At 42.0% G+C, this 15980-nt stretch overlaps 1 protein-coding gene across 1 annotated transcript; it reads right to left on the bottom strand.

The window, feature by feature from the left end:
* Positions 1-1098: 1098 nt before the first annotated feature.
* FAM50B (family with sequence similarity 50 member B) lies at positions 1099-2106 on the bottom strand. The gene has a single exon (XM_028122849.1). It carries the CDS (start codon positions 2104-2106, stop codon positions 1099-1101), a length of 1008 nt encoding a protein of 335 aa, XP_027978650.1.
* Positions 2107-15980: the final 13874 nt, after the last annotated feature.

Raw genomic sequence — 15980 nt, 5'->3', positions numbered from 1 at the left:
TGGAGCCTGCTTGGCATTCTCGCTCTCTCCCTCTGCCCCTCCCCCTCTGTCTCTCAAAAAATTAAATCTTAAGATAAATATTCTAACACAATATTTTAAAAAATCAACATTAACACAAGGAAATCCACAATGAATAAAATTATCAAAATTTTAAATAATGACCAGATCTTTAACAACACTGTGCAGGGCCATATTGGAGCCTGAGGCACAAGGCATAGCAGTAATCCCGTCCCTAGGCTATACTAACCAACTCCTAACCCCTGGGGCTCAATGACCCAGCTAAGGACCACTCAAGAGGGGGCTGCTCCCCCAGTTTGTGAGCCACCTCCCCTCCGCCTCCGCTGATCTTGGGAAAAGTTATGGGCAGGTCAACCTTTGCCCTCACATGGTTCTGAAATGGGTCATAGAAGTTCTTTAAATAAATTAACCAGGACCATAAGAAGAACAATAGCCGATATTTATTGAGTTCTAAGTGCTTTACAAATATTAACTCATTTAATCGTCACATGGATCTTACGAGGTAAGTGATATTCTTATCCCTACTTACAGGAGAGGAAACTGAGGCACAGAGGTTCAATTAATCTGTCCCAAATTACACAGCAAGTGAAGAAGCTGAGTTGAGAATCAAACCCAGGCAGTTTGACTCCAAAGTCCATGCTGGTGACTACTTGCTTTAACACTGTGACCCAGGTCAAAAATGCACCCCTCATTCCCATTCTGTCCCACAGTGTGCCCAGTGATGGTTTCAATAATACCTCAACAGAGCCTAATAATGAATCCACACAGTAACATTAAAAATACCCACCCACCCCCCAAACAACCAAACACCCCAAAATAACATCAGCAATAGAACGACCACACTTGAATAATGCGAACCCTCCGTTCTTTATTCAATTTTGGGCAAGAAATTAAGGTCACCAAATTAAGTTACGGGGTACAGAAATCAGTTTCCTATGCTGGTTGTCGCTGCCCTGGAGTGGGCAGGAGGCCACCAGGGGGCTGCGAAGGCGACGCGTGCCAGGGCTCTGCAGGACCGGAGAGGGGTAGGACAGGGAGCCTCAGGGGAGCCTCAGGGGAGCCTCAGGGGAGCCTCAGGGTTCATCGGATCGTGTACTTGTCCCACTTCTTCTCGGGGTCATAGGGCTCCCAGCGGCTGGCGGGGAAGATGTGCTTGTTCTTCTCGTACCAGCTGCGCAGCACCACCTTGCCAGCGTGCGACTCGTCCTTCTCCATGGTGGCGTCGCTCAGCAGCCGCACGTCGTCGTGCACGTCGAAGCTGAAGAGCGGCCCGCTCTTGCCCCGGGCCTTGGTGACGATGAAGTCGTAGAAGGTGTGGTAGTGGGGCAGGATCAGGTCCTCCTTGATGTACATGAGCTGCTCCACGCCGGCCGACCGCAGCTCGCGGAAGTCCTTGCGCAGCCCCTGCAGCGCCTTCTTCAGGAACTGCTGCACCGTGCCGCCCTTGTGGATGCGGACCGTGCGCCGGTGCCCCGAGCCGTCCCAGTAGCTGAACGTGACCTCCATCTCCTCGCGCTTCACCTTCTCGCGCCTGGCCTCCCACTCCTGCCGCAGCTGCTCACGCAGCCGGTTCTCCTCCTCCTCGCGCTCGCGGTCGGGCAGGAAGCTCGTGTCCACGTCTGGATTCTTCCCCAGGTTCTTCTTCCTCTTGCTCAGCCCCGCGGACCTGGGCGGCTCCCCAGCCGCCGCGTCCGCGTCACCCGCGTCGCCCTCGTCGAGCGTGAAGGACAGGCTGCAGATCTTGCGCTTCTGCTCCTGCTTGCGCTCCTTCTCCCGCAGCGCCTCCAGCTGCAGCCGCCGCTCCTCCAGCTGCTCCCTCTTGGCTAGCTGCCTCTCCCGCTCCTTCAGCAGGGCCTCCTGCTTGGCCTTCATGTCGTTCAGGGTCACCAGGCCCACCGTGCTCGACTTCAGCTCGGCCTCCACGGCGTCGTAATGAGCCGAGAATTTCTTGTCCACCTTCGACTTGATGATGGTCTCCTCGGCGATCCGCTGCTTCAGCACCTCCATCTGCTCCTTCTGCTTTTCCCGCTGCTTGATCAGGTGCATGGCCCGGCCGGCCTCGCGCATAGTGCCCTTGTACTGCGCCATGGTCGCGGCTTGGCGCACGCGCAGACACGCCCGCTTCCAGGACCTTCCCAACGCCCGGGGCTTTCGGGGCTGGCTCCCGGACTCTGCAGCAATGAAAAGCGCCCGAGTTAGAAAGGGACCAGAATAACAGCTTAATGAATACTTCGCGGCGGTGCATTCTAATAGAACTTTCTTGAGACGATGGAAATGTTCTGTAGCTGTGCTGACCGATGTGTGTAGCCGTATGAGGCTACTGAGCCCTTGAAATGTGGCTGGGTGCCATCGAGGTGCTGTCTTTTTATTTTAGTTTAGTTAATTTAATTTAAATCTAAACAGCCGTGTGTGACGAGGAGCCCCCATACGGGACAGTACAAGGCTGGGTTTTGAGAGCTGCACGTGGAGAGGGTGGTTTTACAGAGCAAACTCTTCCCTGTCCAGGTGTCCTCATCTGTCCAGGTACCCCGTCAAGCACACACATGCAAGAGTCGGGGCACCAAGAAGGCAGGCCAGCCGTGGCTCAGATTCGGGTGAGCTGGCCAGTGGAAAGCAGAGTCTGAGAGGAAAATGCCCATGCTGGCCCTGGGGGCGCAGGCACCTGTCCCCTCAATCAGATGCAGAGCATTTCTTGGGGATGCAAGGGAGCGAGGGGAGAAGAGTCTGACAGAAACACCTTTTCGTACTCTCCTAGAGTGTGGTAATGTTAGCTAAGTTCCCATTAATGTGTTAAGAGTGAGGCAGGACCATGTTAGTTGCTGTCCCTTAAGAATAATTTCTGCAGTGAGGGTTTGTTGAGTCGGCCTTATGCCCCATGCTAAAGCACTCAGAAGCAGTGTGGGTACAGCCCTGCTCGCTGTGGAAAACAGGACATCTGGGGAACTAGAGAAGGCAGAGGAGATCTAAGTAAAAAAAAAAAAAAAAACTGCCTTCTTGATGTTTCAGCCAACCAGAGTGAGGCCTCCCCCTAATTTTACTGGACTCAACTGGAGCTGACCATCCTCCCTTGGGACCAGTCTCAACCTGCCCGAGGCACCACAGCTCCATCGTCCTCTGGACCCTCACCCCCATAAATTCCAGACAGGGTCTCATCCAATCATCCCCACCCTCTTAAACTCTGCTACTCCGCCCTCTAGAAGGCAGCACCTCATTAGCAAACTCTTCTAAATCTTCAGCCACCTCTGGGAACCTTCCCTTTTACCTTCTTGTCTCACGCTGGCAGCCTGCTGTTCCCTGAGAAGACCATTTCTCCCTGCAGCTCCCTAAAGTACAGGTTGCTTTCCTCTGGCATCTACGTCATCTTAAAGTCTAAAAGTGCAATGAGTGTCTTTGCGGTTTCGAAAACATTTCTTGTATTTTCTTTTTTTTAACTCCCAGCTCCCTCGAAGCTCATGCAACCCGGTGATGCCATCCCAGCTATTGCTGTCATCTCCATAATTCCCCGTCCTCCTGAATCCTTGAGGATTAGCACCTGGCTCAAATGCCTTCCCCCTCCATCCTCCAACCATCCTGATCCTGGATGTCGTCAGCAGAACCCACCTGACACCTAGACCTCCTCTCTTCTGATGACATACCCTAGTTCTTACACTACCAGCAAGTGCCCCATCTCCCAAATGGAAACTCAGTCACCTCCTTTATTTTCAAACTACTTACTCTTGGTACCTCAACTCCAACTGTCCTCTGATAGCTCAAGACCTCCGATCCAAAGACCCAGCACCTCTCGCTTATCATCACACCCGCTTGAGCTTACTCCTTCCTTACCCACCAGAGGTTGCACAGATTCCCAATCACGCATGCTCCTTTCCCTCCTGTTATTCTTGCCTGGAAAAGCTCTCATCCTGGTTAAACCTAGCCCCCGTCTTCTCAACTCCTAAACCCAGGCAGCTGGAGAAAATAGCACCGCTGTTGCGGGCTCATCTCACTTTAAGTTCATGACCTCAAACCTCCAAAGGGCACTCAAAACTGTCTGGTAATTCTATCATGCTCCATCGGTGAGTCTGCTGTCTTGCTCCCCAACATAACTATTTCGTGCTTCCTCCTGTATCTCTAACACCTCTTCTCTCTCCTACCTCCCCCGCCCTCCCCCAGGTTGGTCGGTAAACCGTTATCAGCACACCGCTGGATACAGTTCTGTCTTCGGATTCAAACACAGTGATTCTTGGATAATCGAATCCGCCCCCATCCCAAATTTCATAACATAAAGACTGCATTCAGTCTAGTTAGATCCCCCAAAATATGTGTTCTGTGAAAAAAGGGTTCTCACCTCAAGTAACTATGGGCAATTCTGAGTTAAATTCGAAGAGTCTCTTTACTGTGAGTCTCTGCTATGTTTCCACCATGACTCTCCAAGAGGGGTATAGTATCTCATGTTTCCCAAAAGTTTTGGATTATTCCGCATTTCTGCATACAGAGTAGCTGTTCACATTTCTCAAAACCAGCGCTTCGTGGGACAACATTTAGAAAAACGGGCTGTGAACTTTATGCCAGCCTTTCAGCTAGCCCCTCCTGAAAGCACAGATGCCTGTGGGCACAACCTCAAGAAGAAACCTTTTATGTTATGATAGTCAAATATGGCACCTACATGCCAAGAAGAAAATAATGTGGTGTTATGCTCACCAAAGTTTCCAAACAAGAAACCCAGGTGTTTTCCTAGACTACTGTCCTTCACACATAAATAATTTAAAAAAAAAAATCTTTCATATATTTTCCTTTTCTCTCCTTTCCTACCACTGGCCGTAATGCAGGAATTGTGCTTTTTTTCTTCTCCACCTAAATCCTCCTCATAAGTGTCCCATCATCAGTATATTCTCATTCTTTTCTATCTTCTATACACAATCTAGTGATCCTCATAAGAAATAAAAATAAACCTGATAATGTCACTCCCGTTCTTGAAAATCTCCTCCAACTCTCTCTTCTAAGGTCAAACTAGAATGTTAAATTTTTCCGACCAGGTCCCTAATCACCAAACCCACCCACTCATTTCCCAATGCTCCACACCCCGGGGCGGTCACTGGGAACATTTCAGTTGTTCCTGACTACACGATGCCCTTTCATAAACTGTTCCTTTTGGACGTACTCTTCCTAGAACCCTGCTCTTCATGGTGCCAGCCCTCAAGATCAGCTTCAAGGTCATCTCCTACAGAAAATCTCCAGCAGCCACCACCACCCACAGATACACAAAGTTACCAATACCTTCTTCTCTCCAGGCTCCCTGTATGATGACCTTTATTAGATATAACATAAATCAGATTGCTTGGCCACCTCCTTTTTCAATTAGATCATCCAACCAGCCACACTTTAATCCAATCAAATATAATATGGGCACATCAACTACAATTGCCCCTTTTCCAATCCAATCAGAAGCCAAATGTCAATATAGTCCCCAAACCTCATCATTCCTAATACTATTATCTAGCATCCATCCTCTTAACTCAATCACAGTCTTCAAATCCCACAGCCAGCCAGCCTCCAGAATTAAAAAGGTTAGTCTGAAATTCTTCCAAAAACTTGACAAGAAACACAAATAACAGAAGGAAGCAGATTTATCCTTAGAGCCTGAAATCCTGATTTTAAGAATTTCCCCCACAGGCTCCAAGATGGTAGCCACTTGTGGCCTCAATTCTCAATGAAAAGTACCTCACCAAGCTAAAAGCTACTTTTTCAACTCTTTTAAACTGTATCAACAATAACAATAGCAACCATAGATAGAAGGGAGCAACAGTCTGCTGCAAGGAATCTGAAATGTTGATTAAATATGCAAATTTAGAGAAAATGTCACCTCCTTCCATCTTAGCCACAGGGTAAAACAAATATGCAAGCAAACAGCGGTGATTTTTAAGAATCCACAAAACTCAAAAGCTACTGCCTTAACTATTTTAACAGAGAACAAAGAGAGAGACTCCCATTTCCACTGCAAACAAGAAGAAACAAATCAAAAAAGAATACTTTGTGTCATGATTGGTTGGCAGCTTACCTTCTATCAGTCTGCTTCCTGATTTAAAATGATAATCCTACAAATGGCAGGTATTCTCTCTTCTCCAGAGTCAGGCTTGCCATGAACTACTGATGGTGGACCAGTGTCTATGAAGGGCAGCCCTTCCTAATCAGCCCACATTGGGTCTAGGATGTGCCTCCTGACAGCATCATCACTCACGGATCCCTCCAGCAGCCATCATGTATCCTGAATGAGTTGTCCAAGCAAAGCACAGCCCTTCTCACTCAACCGGATGCAAAAAAACCGCTCAACCAACCAGTGCATGACCTCTATTCTGTTACCAGACCAGAAGTCCTTCATATAGTCCTTCAAGTCTGAAAATGACTATAAGGATTACTTCATTGGATGCTTTCTAATAGTGGTGGTGGTGGGGGAGTGTAGTTAAAAATGTCTTCCAACATTTGCTTGGGAGAAGTCTAGTTTTGGGGGATGTTATAAGGTGGAGGGGAAAAGCTTCACATGTTCAGAGACAGAGAAGAGCAAAATGTACTGGTTGGAAAAAGCTTAGATAAACAAGCCACGACTGCAATATATGTTCACTAGAAAAAAGAAAGAAAGATGTCACAAATTTCAAAATAGATTCTGCGCCAGAAATGTCTCTGAGTTTTGTGAGACCTAAATGTGTTCCTTAGTTTTTATCAAAGTAATACATATTCATGGTTTAAAAAGAAAAGTAATACTAAAAGGGTTATTTTAACAAACAAAACAAAATAAAACGAAAGCAAATCAAGCAGTTCCCAGTTCTGTCACTCTTTTCTCTAGAGGCAACTCCTTTCAATCTTGTAGGAAGTTTCTTCTCATATTTACTTTCTTATTCTTCAGTAATTCTTATACTGATATTTTGTGGCTAATAATTTTAATTTATCTATTATTGACTTCTTATAGTGGATGAAGATTTAATTTTTCCCTACAATAAGTTGAAATATCTGGCCAAGTCACATGAGGAAGATGACATTACGGAAGTTCTTAGTATTTAAACCAGATTTTTAAAAAATGCAAGGAATTAATTATAAAGATAGTGGCAAAAATCTCAAACAAAATATTAACAAATTGAATCCAGCAGTTTATGAACATACACATATGAAAGTAGGATTTAGTTAAAGGTAGTTCAACACTAAAATATCTACCTGTGGAATTTACCACATTAATAACATCTCAGATACCTGCGGATAAAACTAAAAACAAAAATTAGCAAACTAGACCTAGAAAGGAATTTCCTTGATAAAAGCTATTTTTGAGAAACCTATGACAAATGTCACACGTAATAATATACTTTTATGTTCTTTGCAGTTCAATCAGAAATAGAACTGTGGTGAGCTTTGGCCTGTATCTACATGGCCGCGGGCTGGGTGGGGGCAAACAGGGTTACGTGGGCACTTGGGAGGTGAGGGCAGAGAGGAGAGGAAGCTCCGATTCTTTTATCTTTCAAAAGGTGTACATCGTGGGGCACCTGGGTGGCTCAGTTGGTTAAACATCTGGTTCTCGGTTTCAGCTCAGATCATGATCTCAGGGTCGTGGGATTGAGTCCCAGGTAGGGCTCCGCACTCAGCATGAAGTCCGCTTGAGATTCTCTCTCTCTCCCTCCGCCCCTCCCCTGCTCGCTCGCACTCTCTCTCTCAAATAAATAAATACTTTTAAAAACAAAAAGGTACACATCGTTTGTTTTAGATTGCAAAACCTCGCTTGAAACACAGCTTTTAGAAGTATTGTCAAGGAAGTGAAGGGCCTGACAGAAAGCAGGGCTGAGGGACGGGTGGCAAGGAGCTCACACCTATAGAAAAAGTCAGTGAGAAATAAAAAGTCAGATGTCTGCCCAGAAGGGAACATATTCTAAACAAACCAGGATTGTCTCTCCTCCCACTGAACACTTAGACAAAAACTAGTAAGGAAAGTGTTATTTTATGCAGAAACATATAGAAGGCATTACAATACCACACTGTCACTGGTTTTCCAAGGACATTTTTTTCTTGGGGGGGGGGGGAAGTGCAGTGAATGTAGCTTTTTACATTGATCTCAGAAGATTGCTCCAAGTCAGAGGTAGGCCCAGTTCAGTCACCAGGCATTTAGGCGTTAAAGCCAACTCTGGCCCTTGGTCGGTGTCTTCTCCTGTTTTTATTACTGCTGTCAATGAAGATTGTCGGTATCTAAACACCACCCCGTTCTTCTTGCTTTGTTGGAAGTGGATGGTTCAGGGGCCATCCTCTTGGGTCCCATCCCTCCTCCTTGGGAGCTTTGTACTATCACTTTGCTATTACTCAATAAACCTTGCTTTGCTGCCCACAAAAAAAAAAAAAAAAAAAAAAAAAAGAGAGAGAGAGAGAGAGAGAGAGAAAAGAAAAAGAAAGAAAAGAAAAAAAAAAGAAAGTGGATGACTCAGATCTGAGCAAAGAGATAATAGGCTTTTCCCAAAGGTTAATTTTTTTTTTTTTTTTTTTGCTTAAGTAAACTATAATTTGCTCTTTTTGGTGTGCAGTTCTGTGAATTTTGACAAATATCTAATGCCTACAAATTTTGAGAAATTCTAAATAGCATTCTTTTCTTCCAGAGGAACTGGTCAAGGCACATGTGCTTAAAAGAAAAAAATCTCTGTTATTGGGGCGCCTGGGTGGCTCAGTCAGTTAAATGTCCGACTCTTGATTTCGGCTTGGGTTGTGATCTTGGGGTCCTGAGATCGAGCCCCACATCAGGCTCTGTGCTCATCAGGGAGTCTGCTTGAGATTCTCTCTCTCTCCCTCTCCCTCTGCCCCGTCTCCACCCCCCCCCCGCACGCTCTCTCTCTCTAAAATAAATAAATAAATCTTAAAAAAAAGAAAAGAAAAGAAAAAAAAAATCTCTGTTATTAATTCCAGTTGACACCGACTTCAGAAGCCCCCACTGGACTGATTTCCTGATGATAAAATGTGCGACACACAGTCTGCTAAGGTCCACAGAACATGGTCCAGCCTTTTGGTGGTTCTTAACTCTGTCCCTTGGGATTGGGGGGCAGGTGCACACATGAGCTGGTTAGATCCTAGACTCTTTTGGTCTCCATGGGCTGTGACCCCATAGTCATAGCCATAATGCTACATTTTCTTGTTGAGTTACCACTTGGAAGAAACTCTTGGCCCAAGCACTGTCCCAGTGTCTTGGTTGTTTGCATAACCTTCTGGGGGAAGGGAGGGAAGGAGGATACTTTATTAACGACCATTGTTGTTCTCACACAGGAATACATGTGAGCCACTGAAGCCCTGCTATAAAATACTCTTTGCGAAGTCTTTTTTACAATTTTTTAAAATTTAAACTGTAGAATTGACTCCTTTGTTTTCCTTATACAGTTCTCTGAGTTGTTTTATTTATTTATTTTCAAATTTTTAATTGAAGTATAGTTGACATATAATATTATATGAGTTTCAGGTGTACCACATACTGCTTCAACAATTATATGTATTACCAAATGCTTTCCAGAGTGCCTGCACCAGCTTGCATGCCCACCAACAGAGTAAGAGGGTTCCCCTTTCTCCACATCCTCGCCAACATCTGTTGTTACCTGAGTTGTTAATCATAGCCATTCTGACTCGTGTGAGGTGGTATTTCATTGTGGTTTTGATTTGTATTGATGCTGAGTGATGCTGAGCATTTCTTGTGTGTCTGTTAGCCATTTGTATGCTCTGAGCATTTTTTTATTGAGTTGTTTTCTTACTATTGAGTTTGAGAGGTTTTTGGGGGGTTCTGAATACAAGTCTTTTATCACATATGTGACTTGCAATAGTTTCTAGTAGTATAGATTCTTTTTTTCATTTCTTTAAGTGGCTTTTGCAAAACAAAAGTTTTTAATTTTGATGAAGTCCAATTTGTCAATTGCTCACTTGTGAATCATGCTTTTGATGTCTTATTTAAGAGTTCTTTGCCTAATTTAAGTTCACAACGATTTTCTCCTAAGCTTTCTTTTCCAAATTTCATAGTTTTACATTTTCCATTTAGATTTATGGTCTATTTAAAATTTTATTATTATTTTTTTTTTATTGTTATGTTAGTCACCATACAGTACATCATTAGTTTTTGATGTAGTGTTTCATGATTCATTGTTTTCATTTAACACCCAGTGCTCCATGTAATACGTGCCCTCCTTGATACCCATCACCAGGCTAACTCATACCCCCACCCCCCTCCCCTTTAGAACCCTCAGTTTGATTCCTGGAGTCTCATGGTTCGTCTCCCCCTCTGATTCCCCCCCTTCCTTTTTCCCTTCCTTCTCCTAATGTCCTCCGTGCTGTTCCTTATGTTCCACAATTTTTATTTTTTAATTTTTTTACAGGAAACCCACTTTTTTTACCCAATTGTGAAATCCACTTTTTTTTTCTTCCAAATTTTTATTTAAATTCCAGTTGGTTAACATAGAGTGTGTAATACTAGTTTCAGATGTAGAATTTAGTGATTCAGCACTTACATACAACACCTGGTGCTCATCACAACGAGTGCCCTCCTTAATCCCCATCGCCTATTTCACCCATCCCCTGCCCACCTGCCTTCTGGTGACCATCAGTTTGTTCTCCGTAGTTAAAAAGTCTGTTTCTTTGTTCCATAACAGCGTTATCTACAATAGCCAAATTATGGAAAGAGGTCTTATGGTCTATTTTTTAGTTTATTTTTTTTGAGATATGAGGTTTAGGTCAAAGTTAATTTGTATGCATATTGGTATCTAATTGTTCCAACACTATTTGTTAAGACTATTTTTATTCCATTGAATATTTTTTGTACCTTTGTCAAAATCAATTGACTATATTGTCTGAGTCTATTTCTGGACTCTATTCTGTTCCATTGAACTATGTGTCTGTTCCTTTGCTAATATTACACTGCAGCCTTATGGCAAGCCTTAAAATTGGTTAATATGTATCCTCCGATCTTATTCTTTTTTTTTCAAGAACTTCCTGGCATTCTAGTCCTTTTGCTTTCCCATATAAATTGTAGAATCACCTAGTCTATATAAACAATCCTTGGATTTTTATTAGAATTGCATTAAATTTACAGATCAATTTGGGGAGATTTGCCATCTTAACTATATCGAGTCTTCCAACCTATGAACATTGTATGGCTCTCCATTTATTTAGGTCTCCTTTGATTTCTTTCATTGGCACTTTGTAGTTTTTAGCATACAGATTCTGCATGTTAGCTTTATACCCAACTACTTATCTTTTTCAGAGCTATAGTAAATGGCATTTAATTATTCATTGCCAATATATAAAAATAAAATTTGTTTTTTCTGTTGTATCTTTCCATCTTGCTAAACTTATTAGTATTAGTTCTAAAATCTTTTTGATAGATTCCTTGGGATTTCTATATAGACATCATGTTTCCTGAGACAACAACAATTATCTAGAACAGGGACAATTTAGTTTCTTCCTTTTCGATCTATGTGTCATTTATTTCTTTTTCTTGCCTTGTTGCATTGACTAGAACTTCCTGTATGATGTTGATTGGGTAGAATTGGGTGTTTTTCTTTAAACATTGGGTGGAATTTGTCAATACAACCATCTGGGCCTGGAGTTTTCTTTTTTGGCAGGTTTTAAATTATAATCTATTTAACAGATATAGGTAGAACCATTCAGGTGTGCTTATTTTTTCTTGGGTGAGTTTTGATAGTTTGTGGCCTTCGAGGCCTTGGTTCATTTCATCTAAGTAGTCAAACTTATGTATATAGTTTTGTATTATTCATTATCCTTTTACTGTCCATAGAGTTTATAGTGCTTTCCTCATTTTATTCTTTATATTATGTCTTCTCTGTTTTTTCTTTATGTCTGTCTAGAAGTTTATTGAATTTAATTGATCTATTTGAGGAAATAAATTTTTATTTCATGCATTGAGAATCCCATTAGGATTTTTATTAGAATTGCATTAAATTTACAGATCAATTTGGGGAGATTTGCCATCTCCCCAACTGTATCAGATAATGATACAGTTGTTGCTTTGAACAATCACCCACCGTTTAAAGAACTCAAGAAAAGCAGTCAGTTGATTATATTTACCCAAATGTTTACAAACTCCTGAAACTCTGAAACCCTGCCACTGGAAATGTGGCAGCCGAAGATGTGGCATGGCAGAATGGAAATCATGCTACATGAGGAGGACTGGATTCTCATGTCAGCTCTAAAATTGGTCATGGCTTCAGGGGAGTTCAGATAACTTATCTAAGCTTCGGTTTTCTCATCTGAAAAATTATAAGCTGAAACTGTCTGATCCTTTTGAGTTGCATGGCCTAGGATTAAACCAAAGAATTTTCTCATAACTCATCAAAGTTGATGCCAAGGCTTAGATTAAGGGAGCCTGAAGCTTATTTGTTTGTGTAACGCTTCCTTATGCTTGTTATCTAGAACTCCAAACTCCAGTTTCTGGGGGTGGGAACAGGGAGATGTCGACTCAGCCAAGGGCCTTAGCTCATAGGATCGTATCAGGCTTTGGCTGTTCATAGCAGTGCTGACCTGTTACCAAATCAGTCAAAAGGCAACTCCAAAGGACTGGGACGGGATGAGATCAGGTACAAGAAATTCCTGGTTTGGTGGCAGAGGAGATGGGACAGCCCCTGGCCTTCATAGCCAGAACCTGACAAATGACTACTTCTCATACTTTTCAAGGAGCCAATTCTAAACACCATAGGTAGGAGTTTAGGAGTGAACATGAGAAACACAATCCCCTACTTCACCTGGAGCTGACTGTGAAATTTCTCCATTCTTAGTTTCCTGGTTGGGGAAAGTTCTGTTTATTTCCCTCATACTTCCCTGGGAAGCCCTTCCCTATGCCCTCTCTAACCCTCCAACCCCACTGAATGCACTACTTTGAGACAGTGGAGTGTAGATCTCAATGCTGCCCCTCCTCCTGCCTTCCATGATAGTCACTATCATCTGCCAGATGCTTCATCACATTTGGAGGCTAAGGATAAGAAGAATGCATTCAATCATCAAGGTGGCCATATATTACCCAACCCTGATTTCCTTCTGATTTGTGCTCATTTAATTATTTGTTTTATAAGCAAATATTTTTATACTATATACATTTTATAAAAACCTTACATAAAATAATCTTAAGGTAACCCTACACTTAAGAGATAACTATTATTAATAGTTGGCATTTATTTCTAGACTGTAAATGTATATGTAAATATGTATTTTAATATCATGGGATCATTCTATACCTTATTTGATAAACTCAAACTGTGTATCATACTTCTTTCCATGTTAACATTTAAGAGCCTATTGGATCCTTTTTTTTTTTTTAACTTACATTCTTAACCATTTTTTAAAAAAGATTTAGTCATTTATTTTAGAGGGGGGGAGGGGCAGAGGGAGAGGGAGAGAAATCATCAAGCCGACTCCCCACTGAGGGCAGAGCCCAACACAGATCATGACTTGAGCCAAAATCAAGAGTCAGAGGCCTAACTGACTGAGCCACCCAGGCACCCTCTTATTGCATCCTTTTTAATGGCACCAATGTATTTCAGTATCGGAATATATCATAACATATTTTCTATTTTTTCTATTGCTTGAAATTTAAGTTGTTTTCTATTTGTTTGAACTCTATAATGATCATGCTTATACTTACATCTCTGTGAGAGAATGTTTATAGTGCCTGGTGTTGTTATTACATGTTATGATATTCATTAGTTATTACAATTATTAGTAATCTTTTTTAATGATAGCCCTTGACTTTCTTTGATCTTAAGTTCAGTGTCTTTTCTTATGGTCTTCAAATTTCATCATGAAATCTTTTACCTATTTTTTTATTGAGGAGGTTTCCTATTATTGATTTATAAGAACTCTTTATATATTGTGAGTTTATCTGCCATATAAGCTTCAAATGTTCCCCCTAGTTTGTCTTTGCATTTTAACTTTGTTTATGGTAATTTTTCCTGAATTATAGCAGTTTTTGTTTTTATATTTTTAGGTATATTTTTAGACTGCCAATTCTGACAGTCTTTTCTTTTATGACTTGTGAGTTTAATATATATTTTAAAACTCAGGCAGTTTTATAGGTTTTTTTTAATTTGTTTCTTTCTATATATATAGATAATCTAGCTGGGACCTATTTCTGCACATACTATATATAAGGCAGTGACTTAACTTTTTTTCCAAAAGTTGGTACTGAATTAAAATGAAAACTTAGGAATTTTTCTCAACCTGCTCCATGGACTATGGGTATTCTTGCTAACTAGTAGGAATAAAAATAGTAAAAACTAATGTTTTTATAGTGATCTCAAGTTACAAAGTTTACTTACATACTCTATCAGCTAGGAATTCTTTTCTTCCAGGTAAGAGAAAGCCTGACTAAAACTGGCTTAAATAAAATATTTAATGATTCACTTATCTGTAATTACCAAAGGTCATGTGGGCTTTGGATGTGGCTTGGTTCAGAAGTTCACTAATTTCACCATGGCTCCTTTCTGCTTGATCTTTAGGCTGATCCTCGTTCGGGCCACTAGATGATGTCTCGTGATTTCTAGGCATTACGTGCTGTCTCATTCATATTCAGGGCAAAGGGAGATTGTTTTTTTGATAATTCTCTCAGAGTGAGGGAGTTTCTTTCCCAAATCTCATAACAAATGTCTTCTTGTTTTTTCCAATCAACATGTCCGAGAAAATGACAAATTGTCTCTCTGGATCTAGTCAATCAGAACCTACTCTAGTGTGGGGCAGAACAGTGGGGACAGTGTGAAACATGGTATGTATTGGGGAAGGGTGAATATCCATCCAAACAAAAATCTGGATCACATAACTAAGAGGAATGGAGAATGTAAACTGAACACTCAAATTAGCAAATGTGTACCACACATACATTGTACCTATTTGGTACTTATAGGAATCCTATGAAAGTAGGTAGTTACTAACTTCCCCATTTTACAGGTAGAGATATGGAAGACTAGAAGAGTTATATAATTTGCCCTCTCACTTGCCTAGTAGGTAGCAAAACTCAAATCCAGATCTCATGACTTAAAATTCTCTGCTCCTCCCAGGACTCCAAATTACCTTCCTATGTGCCTAAAACCACTGCTACAATATGGGACTGCATCAGCTCTACAACCTTATTTTTAAAAATTAAAAGGTCAAAAGGAGATATTAGCTATTGGCTATATTGATGTTCCTAATGGGAGCGGAACATTATGTGAGGTTCCACTGTGGTGGCTTTAAAAGAACTGGACATGAAGTTCCTGTTCTAGCTTAGCCTAGGCTTCCCCAAAGAAGAGCACAATACAAAGGCTTATACATGGGTGGTTTATCTAGGGATGTGGTCACAGGGAGCAGGGGGTAGTGTCAGGACGAGGTGGGAGAGTGAAGAGGAAAGCCAATACAATCCCGGTAGTCATCTTTATAGTGACTATGTGACCCCACAGGGACTTTGGGAAGCTCCATGAAAATGTGTCACTGTGGGATGGGGAGAAAAGGGAAAGCATTTACCCTACAGTATACATTCCCCATGGTCAGTGGTTGCTGCATAGGATGTTAACAAGCCTGCATTTCTTAGTGGTACATAAGTAAGTGCCCAGCGGGTTGGTTGGACACCCCAACTGGCCACTGCATCAGATAAGCCAGGGATGGGAAAGGAGAAGGGGCACTCCAAGGGTGCTCCAGCATAAAGCTGGTTGAATAGAACTACTCACTACAGCAGTGGCTGGAAGGAGATAGGACCAGAAGATTTAAGTGGGGCATTTTAAGTAAAGGTCTTCAATACATAATCCATTATTAAGTTAATAATAAGAAACTTGACTTAAAAAAGGGGTATACAAAGTAGCCCAAATTACTAGTTCTGATAAGTTCATGCCTGGATTATTAGAACTACCTCCTGAAAAGATTTCTCTAGTTTTCCCCTCATTCGACTATTTATTGTAAAAGATCTCCATTTTGCCATTACTTTACAGAATGATTCATTGCCCCCCACTGGT

Source organism: Eumetopias jubatus, unplaced genomic scaffold (genome assembly GCF_037043125.1).
Source record: "Eumetopias jubatus isolate StellerSeaLion01/CBP00866 unplaced genomic scaffold, mEumJub1_p1.0 scaffold_6, whole genome shotgun sequence".
Taxonomy (NCBI): domain Eukaryota; kingdom Metazoa; phylum Chordata; class Mammalia; order Carnivora; family Otariidae; genus Eumetopias; species Eumetopias jubatus.
This window is presented reverse-complemented; position numbering and strand designations above follow the sequence as displayed.